Source organism: Carya illinoinensis, chromosome 1, assembly GCF_018687715.1.
Source record: "Carya illinoinensis cultivar Pawnee chromosome 1, C.illinoinensisPawnee_v1, whole genome shotgun sequence".
NCBI classification, from domain to species: Eukaryota; Viridiplantae; Streptophyta; class Magnoliopsida; order Fagales; family Juglandaceae; genus Carya; species Carya illinoinensis.
In genome coordinates this window covers 34,310,543-34,328,983 of record NC_056752.1, presented here as the reverse complement: position 1 = coordinate 34,328,983, position 18,441 = coordinate 34,310,543, and the positions used below count along the sequence as shown (strand labels likewise).

Sequence of the window (18,441 nt, the reverse complement as noted above, 5' to 3'; positions counted from 1 at the left end):
TCAAACGAGTTTTAATGATAATATTAATTAGTCTTAATTTATAGAGTTTAGGCCGCCATCATACATATATATGTCTCTGAATTGCTATAATTAATAGTAGGAAATTACAATCTAATATATATATTAGACTTGAGTATCGGAATCATGTAGTGAATTAAATCTCATATTGGATAGATTATTATTCTTTATAATGATTATAGAGAATTAAATATAATCTAATATCAGATCGAATATAAAAAGGTGGTGAATAAGATTACATCATATTATTTAGGACTAATTAGGATGGATAAATTATTATTCTTTATATTTATAATTATAGAGGATTTCAATTATAATATTTTTTTAATAGAAAATTGATTTCATTCACCCATTAGAAAAAAGTTACATTCATGATCAAATACATATAGGAAAATTCTCAAATCACAAACCAACTATTGCGTTTGAAACTTCATCAGTACATAAATTCCTTTATAACTGGTATGGTCTTAATTACTGTTGTAACTCTCTATAGACAAACTATCTAAGAGATAACACTCTACCTAAAACAGAGACTCATATCGCACCCTCTATAGAAGGAGAAAACTTAACTTCTACGAACAAAACGTCCAAAAAATGATATATATTTTTTTTAATTAAACAAAATGAAAAAAAATAAAAGCAAAAATATATAAGATGTGAAAATGAGAAATTATAACTTAGATTTATCTTTGTAGAAGTCATAAAAATCATCTAAATGGTGTGATTATCCAGTGATTTGGTACTATCTTTTCAACGATTAGTTTATGAAGTATCTTATGCTACTCGTGACTCGCAAGAGGTGTTGAAGAATTGTAAATCTGTTTTTTAAGACTTAAAAAGAAATGAAATAAAGAGAAATGAATAAATGAAATGGAGAAGAGGGATGGAAAGAGAAGGTAAATAGAAGGAGAAATGAAGATATATAATTAGAGATGGAGAAAGGAGAGAATAAAAGAAAGAATGAGAAAGGCGGCCGAGGAGGAAGCCGATGTTGGATTTCAAACTACCTGTAATATATAAGTGATCTAAAGTTAGCACTAATACTTTAACTTGGTACGTATTAGTAGTGTGATTAAAGTAGCAGGCCCTAGTAGTACGGTACTACTGCATGCATGCTGTTTAATTTCTTGCATCCACTGTAGATAAAAGTCATGATGATCTGTGATTCTTTATTTCAACCGGCCTGACGTTTCAGTATCTGTTGGGATCGATTTTCCAAGCGCTCGCGTCCATCACGTTTTTTATTTTTTAGGGTTAATTTACTGCTTGCATGCATTAATCTTAGTGCAAGTACGTGTTAGTACTGTTCTGTATATTATTTACTAAAAAAAGGTCAATATTATAATCACAAAAACAATCAAAGTTTTAATATATTTTTAAAATTTTGTTAAGCATAAATGAATTTATATATTAATCTGTATATTAATATTATTATATTTATATTTAAAATTTAAATTGATATAATGTTTATTAAAATTTAATTTTTCTAATCACTTTAAATTAATACGTATATTGATACATAAAACTGCTTATTATAATTAGATTTTTTCATATTTTTATTATTGTGAGACCAATTTTAACGGTGATGTATTTCACACCTAAAAAATTAGACTAAGGTATTATTTGACCATTAAGATTTCTCATTTCAAATACAAAATTTTCATCTCATCATTATAATTTTTTCAAATCTCCATACAAAATATAATAAATAATTCAATTTTTTCTTAACTTTTTTAAATTTTAAAATAATAATAATATAAAAATATAATATTTTAATATTTAATCTTAAAACTCAAAATTCTCATGTGAGAAATCTTAGTAACCAAGTAAAACCTAATTGCAAAGAATGTAATTTTCAATTAATTAAAGTGGGACCATTAATTAGTACCCGCGCATGCATGGACAGTGGATTCGCATATATATATATAAACATATATATAAGAATTATTTCGTTGCACAAGAATTTTGCAAAAGTGAGTTTTACATATATACTGATGTATTAGTCGGTCTTGTTTTAAGTTTAAATTTTTAATTAAATTTTTGTAGAATCAAAACATATCAAGGCAGGCAGCGTGTAACTAGCTATTGCGGCGATGTGAAGAATTGATGCGATTTAGGCTATTCCGTCAATTTGTATATCTCTTTTTTTTTTTCTTTTTTTTTTTTCTTTTTTTTTTTTCAGCAAGCTTGTTATATTATAAATAAAGGAAGTTGTTACAAAATTCAAGGAGGATAAAAAAAAAGTAACGAAAAGAATTAACTATCTAAGGGTATGCTTCCAAAAACATGATTGGTTGCTACTCGTTGCACTACAAAGTGTACACATCGATTTGTAGTTCGATGTATTTTGACTAGGACTCACTGTTCATGAAGAGCGAAGAAGTTTTAGACATCACTTATGATGTGATTGATTTGCCAATTTGGAGAAGATGAAGCGTCTTCTACTGCTGTAATTACTTGTTAAGAGTCTCCTTCAAAGATGACCCGAATGTGGTGAGATGATTCAGCCATTTTTGTAGCTAGTAGAGTTGCACTTGCTTCTGCTACAAGAGGATTTGTTGAAGTGATTTTTTCAATCTGTATTTTTAAGACTTTCCCTGAGTGGTCTCTGCAGACTACAGATATAGTGGAGAAGTTGTCTCTAACTACAGCATCAAAAGAGTAGCTTAGGAAGCTTCTGAGTGGTGGTTGCCATTTTTCAGACTTCTTGTTTTGCTTTAGTTCCCAAGCGACTTGATAATTGAGGTAGATTTTGTTCAGTTGAGTTTTGGCTGTCTCCAATGAGAAGTTGAGCTGGTTATGCACAATGTCATTTCGCTGTTTCCAAATGAAGTCTAGAGTTATGACTGTGAAGAGTTGAAAATGGTGGATCTCTGTGTCATGAAGGCCTAATTCTTCCTTTGGATGGAGAATCATTCTATTCTAATCTAATGTGTAATTGAGTGAATTGACAAGTTTCGAAGGTTTAGAGGCTATAAGCTTTGACTCCATAATATTCTCACTATAGGACATTTGACGAAGAGGTGGAGTAATGTTTCCTCAGCTTGGTTGCATAATGAGCATTCATCTGAACTTGATTTTGAGATAACTTCATTCACTCTTGTCTTGATTGGGAGAATGTTCCATTGCAGCTTCCATAGTAATAATTTATCTCTTTCATGAATTTTCAACTTCCAAATTGACTTGAAGAGGTGTTGTGTTTGGGATGCATTTTGGTTTGTCTCTGATTGTCCGTTGATGATTGCTTGGTATGTCAATTTAACTGTGAATTTTCCATTCTTGGATGGAATCTAGATCATTTTATCTTGAAGTTGAGAGAAGGTCGGGATGTAGATTTTCTGGATTTCATTATTGCTCTCTCGGTCAATTTGTATATCAATTACAGATATCTATATAGATGTTGTCGAAACGGCGGAGAAGATAGCTTTTACGGCGATTTGTGAACGTTGGAAACAAATTCAACTTTAACGACTATAATAATTGCTGAAAAAAGTCAAGCATATTTGCAGCGATTTATGGTCTATTTGCGATGAAAATCACCCACTTCCCATATATAATGGTGATGATAAATCTATATTGTTGGAAAAAAGAAGAGTTATTTTTCAATAATTTATTACTCTTTTGCGGCGATATATATCGTTGGAGTTGACTTTTCTTAACGATTTAATGGTAAACGAAAATGTCATTTCCGTCTTTTTTTGAGACATTTGCAAAGGACAAATTTTTTTGGGAATATAAGCTTCTTCCGATGATATTTTCCTATCACTAGGTTAACTTAAAAGTGAAGATTTAATTTCGTCAAAATTGCAATGAACTAAAAATCGTCGAAACGGTACAAATACAATTGTTATATGAAATTTTTGTGATGATTTTGAGCGCTGAAAAAATCATGATTTCTTGTAGTGACTTATGTAATTACAATATAAAATAAATAATAAAATATACTTCTTCGCATCAGTTTAAAGTTTTGAGACAATTGGTATTGACTTCACATGGTATTGAAGTGTAAAGGTTCTGAGTTTAAATCCTGACTTTATACTCTAATTTATTTAATTAAATACTCCACATATTATGCCACATATTAAGAGAGAGTCTGACCCACATATAAGAGAGAGTGTTAAGATATAAATAAATAATAAAATCTATCTTATGTTTCTAACTTAAGCTTTTGAGACATCTTATTATATTTTATAAAATACTTGTATAGACAGTAAACTAGTAGTTCATTAACATTCGTATTATATATATATATATATATATATATATATATATATATATATATATGTACTGCGTACGCTGGTCTTGAATTAACTTCCCTCTTAGACATTAATTAATTGTACATGATTGCCCACTCGAGATCAAAACATGCCATTTCCGAAAGTACTGGGATATATATAGAAAGATCATGATTTAGAAAAAATTAAAAACTGAAAAGTAGTTTTTTTAATGATGGAATGAAAATTAATTTTGAATTATTAGCAATGCATTTTGTATTTTTTGTGATGAAATTGAGCGACATAAAAAGTAGGGGTGTCAAATCGTATTAACGGGTCGTGTCAAAATACGTATATTATACTATATAGGTAAACCCTAACCCGATCCGTTAAGTTTATCGTGTCAAAATCTCAAACCCTAACCCAACCCGTTAACATAACGTGTCGTGTCGTGTCAACCTGTTTTGACCCATTAGTGAATATTACTAAATAATTTGACACGAAACAATATGACTCGTTTCAAACTGTTTATGTAAATAGGTTGAATATGCCTGAAATTAACCAATTTGACTTGATTAAATTTAACATAATTTTCTATAAATGTTAAAATCACAATATCTATAAAAATTATAAAACTAACTATAAGTTCAAAATTACAATCTAAATAATAAAAATATTGAGATTAAAATTCTAACAATTTTACTTTTAGATAGAAGGATATAATTGTAACTTTAACTTTCTTAACGTGCCATAACGGGTTATAACGGATCAAAACGGGTTAACCCGTTAAGCAATCGTGTCTTAACAGGTCAACCCATTTTGACCCGAACCTGTTAAGACTAAATCCTAACCTGTTATTATCGTGTCGTATTTGTGTTGGGTTAACAGATCGTATAACATATTGCCACCCCTAGTAAAAAGTCATTTTTCTTATAACGACAAGTGGTGATCATAAATTGAGCAGTAATGACTAACATTTTAAGAAATATATTTATTTGTAATCAGATCATAATATTTACAACGAAAATAATCATTATTTATTAGAATAAAAATTTATTCTCGTTACAAATGATTATTTTGGTCGCATATGTTATAAGTAAGCATGATCATTTGATATAACAACTAATTAATCTGCTACGTACGTACCTCTCGATAGCCTTTTTTCTCTTTATTTTTTTTGAAAATTTCAAAACACAGGAGAACCAGACGACTAAGGATTATTCACTAGATTGAGTATGCTGTTCCAGTAAGTATTATTATTCTCCTCAAAGTTACCGCTGCAGGTTTTATCTCCATTTTCCATTATGTTGTCTCCGGCCAAAAATGAGTTCTTGTCGTCACTGTTATAGGCCAAGATATCAGTGAAACCTTCCACGATATTTGAGAGAGGCGTGCTTTCACTCATAGCCCTAAAGGAATCCGCAAACCACGCACTTTCCGTGGTATACGTCATTTCCTGCGATGGCATTGTGTTATCCCATCTTTCTTTGAGTTCTTCTGGCATTTGACAGACTTCTCTGATAATCCCAACCCCGCATGTAACCGAGCTATTGGCGGCCAAGCTCAATGTGAATGTCGGAGACTCGAGGTCGTCTCCGGCGACTGGGAATATGCTGGCTCCCGTTGACTTTGACCATAACCCTTGCAGTTGCAATGCTTTGAGCACGTCAAGGCATGGTGGCAGTGCAGGTTGAGCGAGGGTTTTGTTGATGTTCTGAGCAGGAGCAGAGGAGATGATGACCTGCTGTTGAATAGGGTTGGACACAAGCAGCTTCGACTCCCTTACCAGTCTGGCCTCGGCTTCGAGCCGTGCCCTCTCCCACTGAACCATGTGGCTTAAATTTGCTGCGTCTTTGGAGTCCCCACTTACGGAGCCGAGGGCATCCTTTTTGGGCTTGTGGGTCATGGGATCGATGCCCATTTTAGTTAGTCTTTTCTTAAGATGTGTGTTCCAGTAGTTCTTAATCTCGTTGTCGGTTCTCTTGGGCAAGTGAGTTGCAATTGCCGACCATCTGAAAACAAAATCCTGTAAATTATAGAGAAGAGGTATTTTGTCGTTTTCATGGCAGATTCAAGAATGATAACGAAAGACAATGATCGTGATAAAGTTGGTGCTAATCTTGTGCGTTGGGGTGGAATCTAGCTTGCACGTGCAGCAGTTTCAATTTTCGTGTCATATCTTTTTTTTTTTTTAAACAAATTAGGCAAAATTCCATCATAATGATAATCCAGTAGACAACTCCTGAAACTCACATCAGTATCTGGGTCTTCAATAACATTGAAATTCATCCAAAAAAAAAAAGGAGAGGAAAAAATAAGCAAAACTTTAACCTAAAGGGATCCTCATCCCCTCAGAGCACTCTTCACTTCTCCGACAAGTTGGGTCCACTCTTCTTGCCGAATCCAACAACGGCGGTGACAAATTGGCGATTTTATTGCATATGTTTGTGGGCGCGTCCACGGGGTTTCTTCTTCTTGTCTTGCTTGGCCACTTTGGGAGTTTGGCCTCTCACTTTATCGGCCCAGCCAGAGATCCGTGTACCTTACACATGGTTGATTGCTAGAGAGGCGCTTCGGCTGTTTTTCGTGTCAGATCTCATTCTCCACTTAATTTATAGGTGAAAAGGTACAGTCAACGATGTGAATGGCGCAGGGTCTTCATGTTCTATGTTCAAATGGCACTCTCATGAGCTCGATCAGGAAAAAGGCCAGAAAAATGGCACTCTCAGGTGGGTGGGTGGGTGGGCGGGCGTGTGTGTGTATTTATATAGCTCAATATGATCCCCCAGAAAAGTTGACAGTAGTGAGCCAATCGGTGTTGCATATATATTACTTACATGCAGTCAATGAGTAGTACTAGAAGAGAACGTCTATAAGTAGAAGGAACCATTGATTAATTGTATGTACCTGTTCCCAATAAGAGCATGAAGCTGAATGATGGTCTGTTCTTCCTGCAAGCTGAACTTTCCTCTTTTGATATCCGGTCTGAGGTAATTGGTCCATCTCAGCCTACAGCTCTTCCCACATCTCTGAAGCCCTAAAACCCACCCAAAACGAAGGAACCCCAAAAAAAGAAACCATCAATTAGTGGTGTCATATAAATAAGCTATAATCCATGATACATAAATATTCACCAAAAAGCTAGCTAGCTAGGGTCCTCCATCGCAACTATACCAGCCTTTGCGGGCAAAGCTCGCCAGTTTCCATGGCCATGTTCTTTGATGTAAGCCAAAAGCTTCTGGTCATCCTCAGGGGTCCAGGGACCTTTCTTCAGCCCCCCCTTCTCGCAGCATCGAGACCTACTCATTCTTTGATACTCCCCAAGTAAAACAACTGTAGGGCCGTAGGCCTCTGATCCAAGCGAGAGAGAGAGAGAGAAGGAGAGAGAGAGAGGTTTGCTTGCGGAGGGAGAGAGAACCCGAAGAAGCACAAGCGGTGACGTAGGAGATAACTAGGTCGGGGACACAATATATAGATGACAAAAAAAACATTATAAATTATAATTAAATAAAAGACGACGGTACGTACCACGAGCTTTGCGGATTATATGCTGACATGACAGACCAATGCTACGTCCTATAAGTAATTTGATCTTTAAAAATTTTTAAAATTATCAAAATATTTATCTTAAAATAATATTTTTATTTTTTTAATAAAAAACTTATACATGCAGTCTCCAAATAGGAATTTTAAATAAAATTTTTCTTATTTTATTGAATTGAGTCAAGTTGAATTGAAATAAAAATTAAAAGTTGAATAAAATATTATTTTTTAATATTATTATTATTTTAAAATTAAATTATTTATTATATTTTGTATTGAAAGTTAAAAAAATTATAATAATTAGATGAGATAAGTTGAGATGAGTTGAGAAACCAAACGTATTCTTAATTAAAATTTAAATAAAATATTATTAAAATATTATTTTTTTAATAATATACTTATTTTAAAAATTAAATTATTCATTATATTTTATATCAAAATTTTAAAAAAATTATAATAATAAAATAAAAAAATAATAGGATTACTCTCCTCTTACAATCTATTTATTTTTTTATATTTAATTTTCTAATTTTTAATTTTACTTAATAATTAAAGAAGTGCCTATCAATAAAATTATATATTTTTAAAAAATTTATTTCTCAATAATTAAAGATATTAAAAAAATACTTAAAAAAATAAAATAAGAATAAAAAACTTCAAATACACTATTAGAAATAAATAGATAATAAAAAAGTAGAGACCCAATCACTATCCAAAAATAAAACATTTCCGCCGTTCAAACCGTCAATCCCCTGTTCTTCCAAAGCAGTACTTTAATATCGAGCTCTAACTTGTAAACTCATCGCCGTTCATTTGATTGATAGCCAATGCTTTGATCAGCCGCTAGATCTCATTATTATTATTATTATTATTATAGTTGTGTAAATTTTGTAATTTATTTTAACTTTTCGTGAAAGATTAAAAAAATAATTATTTTAATCAATAATTAATTTAAAATAAAATGATATAAACTCAGCATTCAAACATATGTAAAATATTAAAAATAGATAATACAAGGTCATTTAAAAGGGGTTTGCTAGATACAGTCGGCAAATGCAGTCGGCGTGCAGTCGGCTGTACGAAATGAATAAAAAAAAATTATAAAAAAATTATTTTATATTCAGGGAGACCTACATGAATAAAAAAAAGTTATAAAAATAATTTTTTTTTCATGTAGGTCTCGTATTAATTCACTTTTTTCTCCACGACTACACGCCGACTGCATTTCCCGACTGCAAAAAGTATTTCTCTTAAACTAAATACTACAAAATAATCGTGGCCTTGTAGATCAGTCCAACTAGGGTCGTACAATGGTACGGTCCAGTAGAAAACTCACTGCAAAAAATATCCCTTTTTAAGGCGTTGAAAACTGCTACAAAAAGTATTCCGTTTGGCTTTTAAGAATTCTCATTTCAAATTTAAAATTATTATTTTATTATTATAATTTTTTAAAATTTTTATATAAAATATAATAAATAATTTAATTATTTCAAATTTTTAAAAAATAATAATATTAAAATATAATATTTTAATATTTCATTTTAAAATTTAAAATTCTCAACTCAAAATGTTTATTTACCAAACCACAGTCGCAAAAAACTATCTTTGTCCATTTTTGTCACAGCTAGTTGGAAAGAAGTGACGTGTTTTAAAAAAGTATGACTTTCATTTGGTTGCCAATACAATATACATTTGCAGTGATATTTGTTGCTGCAAAAAGTTATAGAATAATCATAAAATGCACAAGCATTCTGTATAATCATTTTGAAAAATAATAGATTCTATTATTAAAAAATTAAATTTTTTATATATATTTCATATTTATTTATTTTTTTAAATGATTGCATGATACTTATGCACTCTGCGACTGTAAATACTTTTTCCAAAGTTATATGTTCTACCTCAAAAATGTATAAATCATAGTTAAATAAAAAAATGCTGAATGCAAGAGGCATGCATAACCTAGGGGTAGGTGTTGCTTAGGTGGAAAATGAAACGACTCGTTTTGGTCACTCTCTCTCCCAACTTCCTCCCTTCACACTTGCACGTTCTATTAGAATCACTTTCTCCCTTTGAAGACTAAAGCTACCTCCCCATAATCACTTTCTCCCCCAGTTGCCTCCCTTTGCTGCAAACAGATGAGTCCTTGGCACGAAGCTCTCAGTCTCTTCGCTTTCGCATTTTCTTCTTCCCATGTCTCTCCCTCGAAGTTTTCCCTCTTTTTCATGATTGTATATAAATCCTTGTATTGAAATCCCCCCTTCTCCGATTTCTTGCTTCTCATTAATGTGGAACTTAGTTTTAGACATAGAAAGATTAAGATCAGCACAACTACTTACAAAAGAGCACCACTGTTTCATCAAACATATATCATTTTTCTTATTTTTATTAGAACTTCTTCGATTTTGCAATACAATGAAAACAGGCGCCCATTTTTCATCCTTTCTCATATGTCTTCTATTGTTTCTTATAAATAATAATTGTAGAAAAAACCAAAACAATTATTCATCACATAAAATAATATTTATAACAATTGAGACGATAAACTTCAATCAACATGCAGGGATTTGAAGTGCTTGTGTTGCCAGGGCAAGCAAGGATGCAATACAATATAATTTTAGCAAATGAAGCATTGAACAGAAGGGACATTGAAGGAGTAGGGAATATCTTGAGAATTTGCTATTCAAGTTCCGTTAGCCAGGGTTGTGAACATTGTTCGACAACAGAACCACACAAAGACCCAACACTGAATATTTACCTATGAACAAAGATAGACGAGAGACCCACAAGAAGATCCAAACGAGAGACCCACACGAAGATCCACACGAATCAGAGAGACCCGTATGAGGTATTGCAGTTCTTCTACACCCAAAGGAAGACGGCGAAGCCAAAGCTCTTCTGAAATCATTTCTACTCTTTTAGTCTATTTTGTTTTTTTTTTTTCCTTTTAAATTTTTTAATGTCGACTGACGTGGCCATCCGATTTCGCAACCATCATGTGTCCCAACTATACCTAGAAGTATTGTAGTTAAATATGGCCTCAAAAGACAAACTTCATTTTTGCAATAATTCTTTTCGCCACAAATACCTATTAATACAAGTATTGTCAAGGATGAAAATACTTAACCGCAGATGCAGCTTATTTGTGGAGATTCTTGTTGGCACCAATATGTATTTGTGGCAAAAAATTATTTTGAATTAGAAAAGTTCATCAAAATTTATAATATGTTATAAAATAATAAAAAAATAGTTTTAAAATATAATATATAAAAAAATATACATCTTATATTATATTATAATCCATAAAACAATCACATAATTCATGTCTACAAGGCTTCTAAAAGCCCCTTTGGTTAATTTGCATGCTTTATTTGTTTTCCCTAGCTTATACATTATTATATGTTCATGAGATAATTACACAAAAAAGAAAAGGCTAGCTGCTTATTCTATTATATATATATATATATATATATATATATATATATATATATATATATGAGGCTAAATCTGGTATCATATTAGAGAATTGCTACATACACAAAGAAATTACATAAAAATAAACTTACAAATCTATATAATTTTATAGGATCTGTTATATTTATTTTATAATAAAATAAATTTATATTAATCTAATGTACCATATCAAATAACGTTAGTTTATAAATTTATTTTTATATGTTAATTCCTTTATGTCTCAATATTTCTTTATAGGAAAATAATAGTATGATTACTAAATATAGTCATTTTAAAGTATTTTCAGATATGAGATGAGATAAGTTGAATAAAATATTATTAAAATATATTATTTTTGTATTAAAATTTGAAAAAATTATACTAAAATTTGAAAAAGTTGAATTATTTATTTTATTTTGTATGTAGATTTGAAAAAATTATAATGATTAAAATAAGATGAGATAAAATGAGAATTTTGTAAAAGAAAACAAGTTATTCATATATTTTTATATTTTTTTTAATAGTTAAAAAAGTGACTATTCATAAATTTTTATATTTTTAATAATTAATGATATTTAAAAAATAATTTAAAAAAATTCATTTATACTAATATACATATTTGATAATTGATAGTTATATTTAATAAACAACGTGACAAAATCCTTCTCTATAATATAAGTCATGTTCCTTGGGCCATGGCCCGTGCGTCACTTTCGTGCTCCCTACAAGTAGTTAACACGAGCATTCCATCACATCAATATCACCATCAAACTGTACAAAATGCAGAGAAAATTTATTACCTGACTAAAAACTTAGGAAAAAAAAAAAATCCGTACAGAAGATGAGACTTTATACACAAGTATTTAATCAGGTAATAAATATATTTTTTACAGTTTGATGTGATATTGATGTGATGAAATGTTCGTATGTGTGTATATATATATATAAGTACGTACATACATATATAGCTTTGAATTTTAAAACAAAAGGTTACGAAAAGGTTGAAGAGGAATTTTTTTTCTCTGTTACAGTAAAAGTATTTGATTTTTATTATATATAAATACAGTCACGCATTAATTTATATATTAATATTAATTTATTTATATTTAAAATTAAAATTAATATTATTTTTAATAAAATTTATTTTTTAACTAATCACATCATATTAGTATACAGATTAGTATACAATTGTGCTTGCAATTATATTTTTTCAAAATATTTTATTTTATTCTATTATTATAATTTTTTAAAATTTTTATATAAAATATAATAAATAATATATTTTTTAAATATTAAAATAATATTAAAAATAAAAATTTTATTTAATTTTTGATTTTTCTAATCTAAAATTATATTTTCTTCCTGCCAAATCGAACCTAAAAATAAAAAATGGAACGTTTCTAATGAATACTACAAAAGTTTATTTGCTTATTAACAAGGATGAAAAGATCGATCAACTTGGTGTCCTTAACATATGAGAAATGATATTTGGAGATTTGTGATTGTGTAGGTATCATAATTATTTTTTAAAAAATAAATAAATATAAAATTTATATGAAAAAAATTACAATTTTAATAATAAATTTTATTCCCTTTCAAAATAAGTTATAGAAATTACACATTAAAAAAATCTATGTAATATTACTGTTTATTTATATTTATAATTTGAATGGATGGGGACTGCATAAAAGGGTCACCTCTATTGGCTTATGACTCACTCATTACATCTCATTTTTAGAAAGTAAAAATTTTATATATAATTATTTTTAAATATTTTTTTAATATGATTAATTATATATTAAAAAAATAATATAATTAATCACGTTAATAAAATTTTAAAAAATATATAAAAATAATTTTATATTAAAAATTAACATCCAAACGGACGGTTCGGGTCATTTTTAATAGAGATCAGATGTGAACTCAGTGTAGGCCCGACACATGTGCCACCCTTCTTCCTTCTACTGAACCGATGCAATTCCTGCATAGATGGCTGGGCCCCATCTGCATGCATTGGAAGGGACGTTTCAGGAGCCTCGAACAAATGAGTCCAATGACTTTCCGAATCGGCCGGCCTGTATTAGGGAAAGTTGGAAAAGAATTTGATTTAGACTGTACCATAATAGTCCAATCATTTTCACCCGTAACAAAGAAAATGTTTTTCACCGGAAAATTTATAAATAATACCGAAGGTAAATCTGGAAGGCTCAGCTCAGGATCGAGTGTTTTGCCGGCCATCTGCCGACCCTGCCTTCATCTCAGGTTGTTTCTTACTGTCGGGTTGGATATTAATATATATGATAGGAAAAAAAGTTACCCCATTTGTGAAGCGACCTAGAAGTTTGTGTGGTTGGTGATGCTGAACGTTAGCATTTGTGAAACGAATTCATTGCCGCCATTACTGCTTGCCAAGGTAGCTAGCTTTAAAATGCAAGTTGATCAGACAATCATGGTCGACATTGATCATCATCATCGAAGTTCTGACCATAAAATAATTAAAGCGGGAAATTATGATCAAATTAGACCAGGCCGTACGTACACTAATTGTTCCTGATCATCGTGACCTACCTGACCGAAAAGAAGAAATTATATGGATAATTAAGGAGAAACATAAATTCTGATAAGGTCTCATTTGATTATACAGTTTAGATAGAATAAAATAAAATGAGATGTTTGATTAAAAGTGAAATAAAATATTGTAATAATATAATTTTTTAATATTAATTTTATTTTAAAATTTAAAAAAATTATTTATTATATTTTATGTGAAAATTTATAAAAATTGTAATGATTATATAATATAAGATAAAATGAGATAAGATATTTTAGATTTGGGTATCCAAAACAGCCCTAAATGTTATGTAAACATCTCATCATGATAAAGGACAAACCCATATAATATATATATATGTTTTGTATAATCCCACGAAGTGATCTAGGTTCTTCATATCTGTTAGATATATTTTATAATAAAAATAATTTTATAATTTGACAAATCATGTCAAATCACGTCAACTTCTAAGATTATTTTATATAATTGTTATTTACAACGAGAGTATTTTTGAAATTATATTCAAGCCAAATATACATGATGTGTTGCTAAATAAATTCATAAATTGATAAAATATGTTATATTGTAAAATTATTTTTATTATAAAATAGATCTAACGTGTATATATATATATATATATAATATATTATATGAAGTCCCGTTAGTCGGTGAATTTATTTTTGTAAAATCTTTTTATACATAATTGTAATATTTTTCTCTTTGTACATAGCTATTTTTTCTTAAAATTCTATATACGTAGAAATTATTTATCCCAAAAGAAATTAAACTTAAGATTTATCACTTTTTATTTTACTAAACGTTATTACCCGTACGAAAAATTGGCCCTCCACGAAAATAAAAAGCCTGTTGTCGCCACTGTTTCTACGTAATTAACCACTTCTAAAATCTGTAGTGCATGTACTGTGCAAAGTATCTGATCGATTTTCAATATCCTCGCAAGATAGAGCCCCTTGTACATTGCGCAAAGCATGAGTGGGATACTGCTTGCATCTGTCGGCATAGTTATTATAAGTATTCAAGTTGTTTCTAATTCGCTCGACATACGGTTTTTTAAATTTATTAGTTATTGTCAGATTGACATGCATGCTATATATTTTATTGTACTGTCGCTAAGATTTAGAGGATAATATATAATAGAAAAAGTTTATTCTCTCGTCATCTCATAATATAATATTAGATGATAAATTTACAAATGAAACAAAATAAATAGTTTTCAATTATCTATTATCATAAAATGGAATGATGAGTGGATGATGTGCTACAAGAAATTTTACTTTTAAGAATGAAATAATTTAGAAACAGACTAAATTTTATCCCTAAAAGTAAGTATTGGAAATTTAAATAGGGATGACTTTATAAAACCGTTCGAACTGTTAAATACCTATTTGAGTGGGATTTTCTCTAATGATTTAGATCGTCTCAAGACGACAAAATCGTTTGAGCTGCGTGCAAAAATTTGGTTTGAACATGAAATTAATGATTGTTCAAATAATATAACGTGTTTTATTTTGTTAATCTTGCATAAGGAGCGATAATCCAGCTTGCTTATCATATTTTAATTAATTGGTCGTCCTAATTGAAAAGAAAAGTGATAGGTCCCGCTTAATAGTGATTACGAATATTAAGAAAAATATTCTCTTTGGGTGAGAATGTACTGCAATTTGGATAAACTTGCTTTTTGCCTTCATTGATAGTTGTCAATTGCTTAAATAGCAAAACCACGTACATAATGCCAAAAATAAAGGACAACAATAGACTGTTATCAACTAGTAACCGAAACACAAACGCACGTAAAATAGAAAGCACAACACACTTACTAATGGAAATAAACATGCAAAAATAAATATATGTAACAGAAAATGACCCAATCCATGTTGCACCACGCCACATGCATGCAACATCTTCCACGTCCAACCTCATCCCAGGTACTTGGGATTTGGCTTAAGGCCCATCTTCGAATGTCGTGGCCTAACAATACTGCCCCCATCAAGCTAACCCTTGTCCTCAAAATCCATAGACGGGAACATGTCTAGCAGCTTTTTTGTTGGCGCCAGGTTGCCTCCTCGGTTGGAAGATGCTTCCACTGCACTAAGGTCTATTCGACGAGCTGGGCCCCTTGCTTGATCTAGTAGGCGTCTAGAATAGTCTAAGGTTCCAACACAACCATCCCTTCATCGGTGAATGGTGGTAACTTTGCTCGTTGTGTCTTAGCATTTTCCCTGTTATTCTGGTATCGTTTAAGCAGCAACACATGAAACACTAGGTGGATGTGCGCCCCCTTTGGTAGTTCTAACTTGTATGCTACAAGTCCATATTTCTGGTGGACCCGTTTGAAGGCGGTATGCTGGTGGTATGCCCGGCTGAAGGCCGTTTGAAGGCCATTCTTTGATTTCGAATGAAATATCCCTCTTCCTTTGATTTGCTAGTTGCTTCATTATGTTAACTGATCTTTCCAAGTTGGTCTTCAGTTGTTGGAGCAGTTCATCTCGGGTTAAGAGTTGCTGATCAACTTCATGCTTCATTGTACAATGGAATAGAGGGTGGCAGTCTTCCATACAGCGCCTGGAAAGGGGTCATCCCTGTAGAAATATGGTATGTTGTGTTATTCTAATATTCAGCCAAAGGTAAGTAGCAGCTGCATTTTTGTGGCCACTAGTGAACGAGGCACCGAAGATATTGCTTGACACAGTGATTGACGACTTCCATTTGCCCATCGGTTTGTGGGTTGTATGCAGAGTTGAGCTGCAATTTTGCACCCAACATCTTGAATAATTCTTGCAAGAATTTGCTAATGAAAATTGGGTTTCGGTCACTAATAATGGACTTGGGCATTTCGTGGAGCTTTATGATACCTTCCACAAATTTGTTAGCCATAGTTTTAGTAGTAAAGGGCTGGGTTAAAGTAAGAAAATGAGCTGACTTACTAAACCTATTGACAACCACCATGATGGTATCTTTGCCTTTTGAGGTTGTTAATCCTTTAATGAAGTCCAAGGTGATGTCGTCCCACACCTAGCATGGGAGTGGTAGTGGTTGAAGGAGTCCTACCGTAGCCAGTGTTTCGGCCTTTATCTTTTGGCATACCTCACACCCTTTGACATATTCTTAGACTGATCTATGCATCACGAGCCAATAAAATTGTTGTCCCAATTTTTTGAATGTGCGTGGAACGCCTGAGTGATCGCCCATTTTGGTGTCATGCATTTCACGTAGCAGTTTAGTCCTTAAAGCTGAATCGGCTGGAATGATGACCTTCCCTTTGTATAGAAGTCGCCCTTAACGCCATGCATATGGACCTTTGGGTTGGTTCGTTGCCACACGGCCCATCGACTGGATATACTGGTCCTTCTTTGCAGCTTGCTTAATTCTTCCCATAAAGATATGATGAAGAATGGGGCTACCTTGCTTTTGTGAGAGGGCATCGATCGTGGAATTTTCACAGCTTGGACGATCTATGATCTCTTAGTCATAGCCCAAGAGCTTAGCTATCCATTTTTGTTGCTCTGGTGTGGTCATTCCTTGCTTCAAAAAATACTTGAGGCTACGTTGATCGGTTTGGATATAAAATTTTCAGCCTAGAAGATAAGACTGCCATAAGTGTATGGCCTTTATGATTGCTAACATCTCTTTGGCATATGTAGACCAAGATTTCTTGGTCACTTCAAGGGCTTGACTCATGAATGCCACTGGTTTGCCCTGTTGAGACAATACTGCTCCAATTCCTTCCCCAGATACATCAGTTTCGATATTGAAGAAGTCGTTGAAATTTGGCATTACCAATATAGGGGTGGTTGTCATGGCTTGTTTGAGAGCAAGAAAGCAGACTTAGCTTCATCATGCCATCCAAATTGGCCTTTCTTGAGAAGATTGGTGAGAGGCCGAGCTAAAATGCCATAATTTTGGACAAACTTTCACTAATAACTTGTCAATTCTGAAATGTTAGTAAGATGTGGCCATGCCACCATGGCAACAATGTGCCCCAAGTACTCAAATTCTTGTTGCCTAAAGGTGCATTTACTAGCCTTGACAAAGAATTGGTGCTACCTTAATATCTCTAAGGTTTGCTTTATATGCACTAAATGCTTGTCTCAAGTAGGACTCTAAACCAATATGTTATAAATAAAAAAACTAATATGAATTTTATAATATGAGAGCGGAAGATAGAGTTGATGATGGCTTGGAATGTAAAAGGTACATTACATAAGTCAAATGGCATAACCAAGTACTCATAATGTCTATTGTGCGTATGGAAAGCAGTTTTAGGGATATCAGGAGGATTCACTTGTACCTGATGGTACCCAGCTCTCAAATCTAGCTTAGTAAAGTAAGAAGCACTGTAGAGCTCATCTAACATGTCATCAACCCGCATGGGGATCGAAAATCGGTCCTTAATGGTTGCGGCATTGAGTGCGCGATAATCTGTGCAAAAACGCCAATTTGATTCCTTCTTCTTCACAGTATTGGTGATAATAAAGGGCTAGTGTTGGGTCGAACAAGCCTCGAGCTCAGCATATCTTGAACCTGCTTCTCAATCTCTTCTTTTTGATAATGCGCATACTAGTATGGTCGAACATTAATTGGCTCGGTTCCCTCCTTAAGGGTAATGCAGTGATCAACTTCCCTTGTAGGTGGTAACCTTGA

At 31.9% G+C, this 18,441-nt stretch overlaps 1 protein-coding gene and 1 pseudogene across 1 annotated transcript; both read right to left on the bottom strand.

Moving 5' to 3' along the window:
• Positions 1-5,327: 5,327 nt before the first annotated feature.
• Positions 5,328-7,596, bottom strand: LOC122302387 (transcription factor MYB106-like). Its single transcript, XM_043113614.1, has 3 exons — positions 7,407-7,596; positions 7,140-7,269; positions 5,328-6,244 (listed from the first exon to the last, which is right to left on the bottom strand). The coding sequence occupies exons 1-3, from the start codon at positions 7,537-7,539 to the stop codon at positions 5,443-5,445; spliced, it is 1,065 nt and encodes a 354-aa protein (XP_042969548.1). The 5' UTR covers positions 7,540-7,596; the 3' UTR covers positions 5,328-5,442.
• On the bottom strand, positions 6,489-6,949 carry LOC122302393 (annotated as a pseudogene).
• Positions 7,597-18,441: the final 10,845 nt, after the last annotated feature.

What these genes read in the sequence shown, in the direction of transcription:
- LOC122302387 (XM_043113614.1), bottom strand. Translation starts at nt 7,539, where the DNA reads ATGAGTAGGTCTCGATGCTGCGAGAAGGGGGGGCTGAAGAAAGGTCCC. An exon ending in AGCTTTGCCCGCAAAGGCTG is followed by an intron (nt 7,270 to 7,406) that starts GTATAGTTGCGA and finishes GGTGGGTTTTAG; the next exon opens with GGCTTCAGAGATGTGGGAAG. An exon ending in CATGCTCTTATTGGGAACAG is followed by an intron (nt 6,245 to 7,139) that starts GTACATACAATT and finishes TTTTGTTTTCAG; the next exon opens with ATGGTCGGCAATTGCAACTC.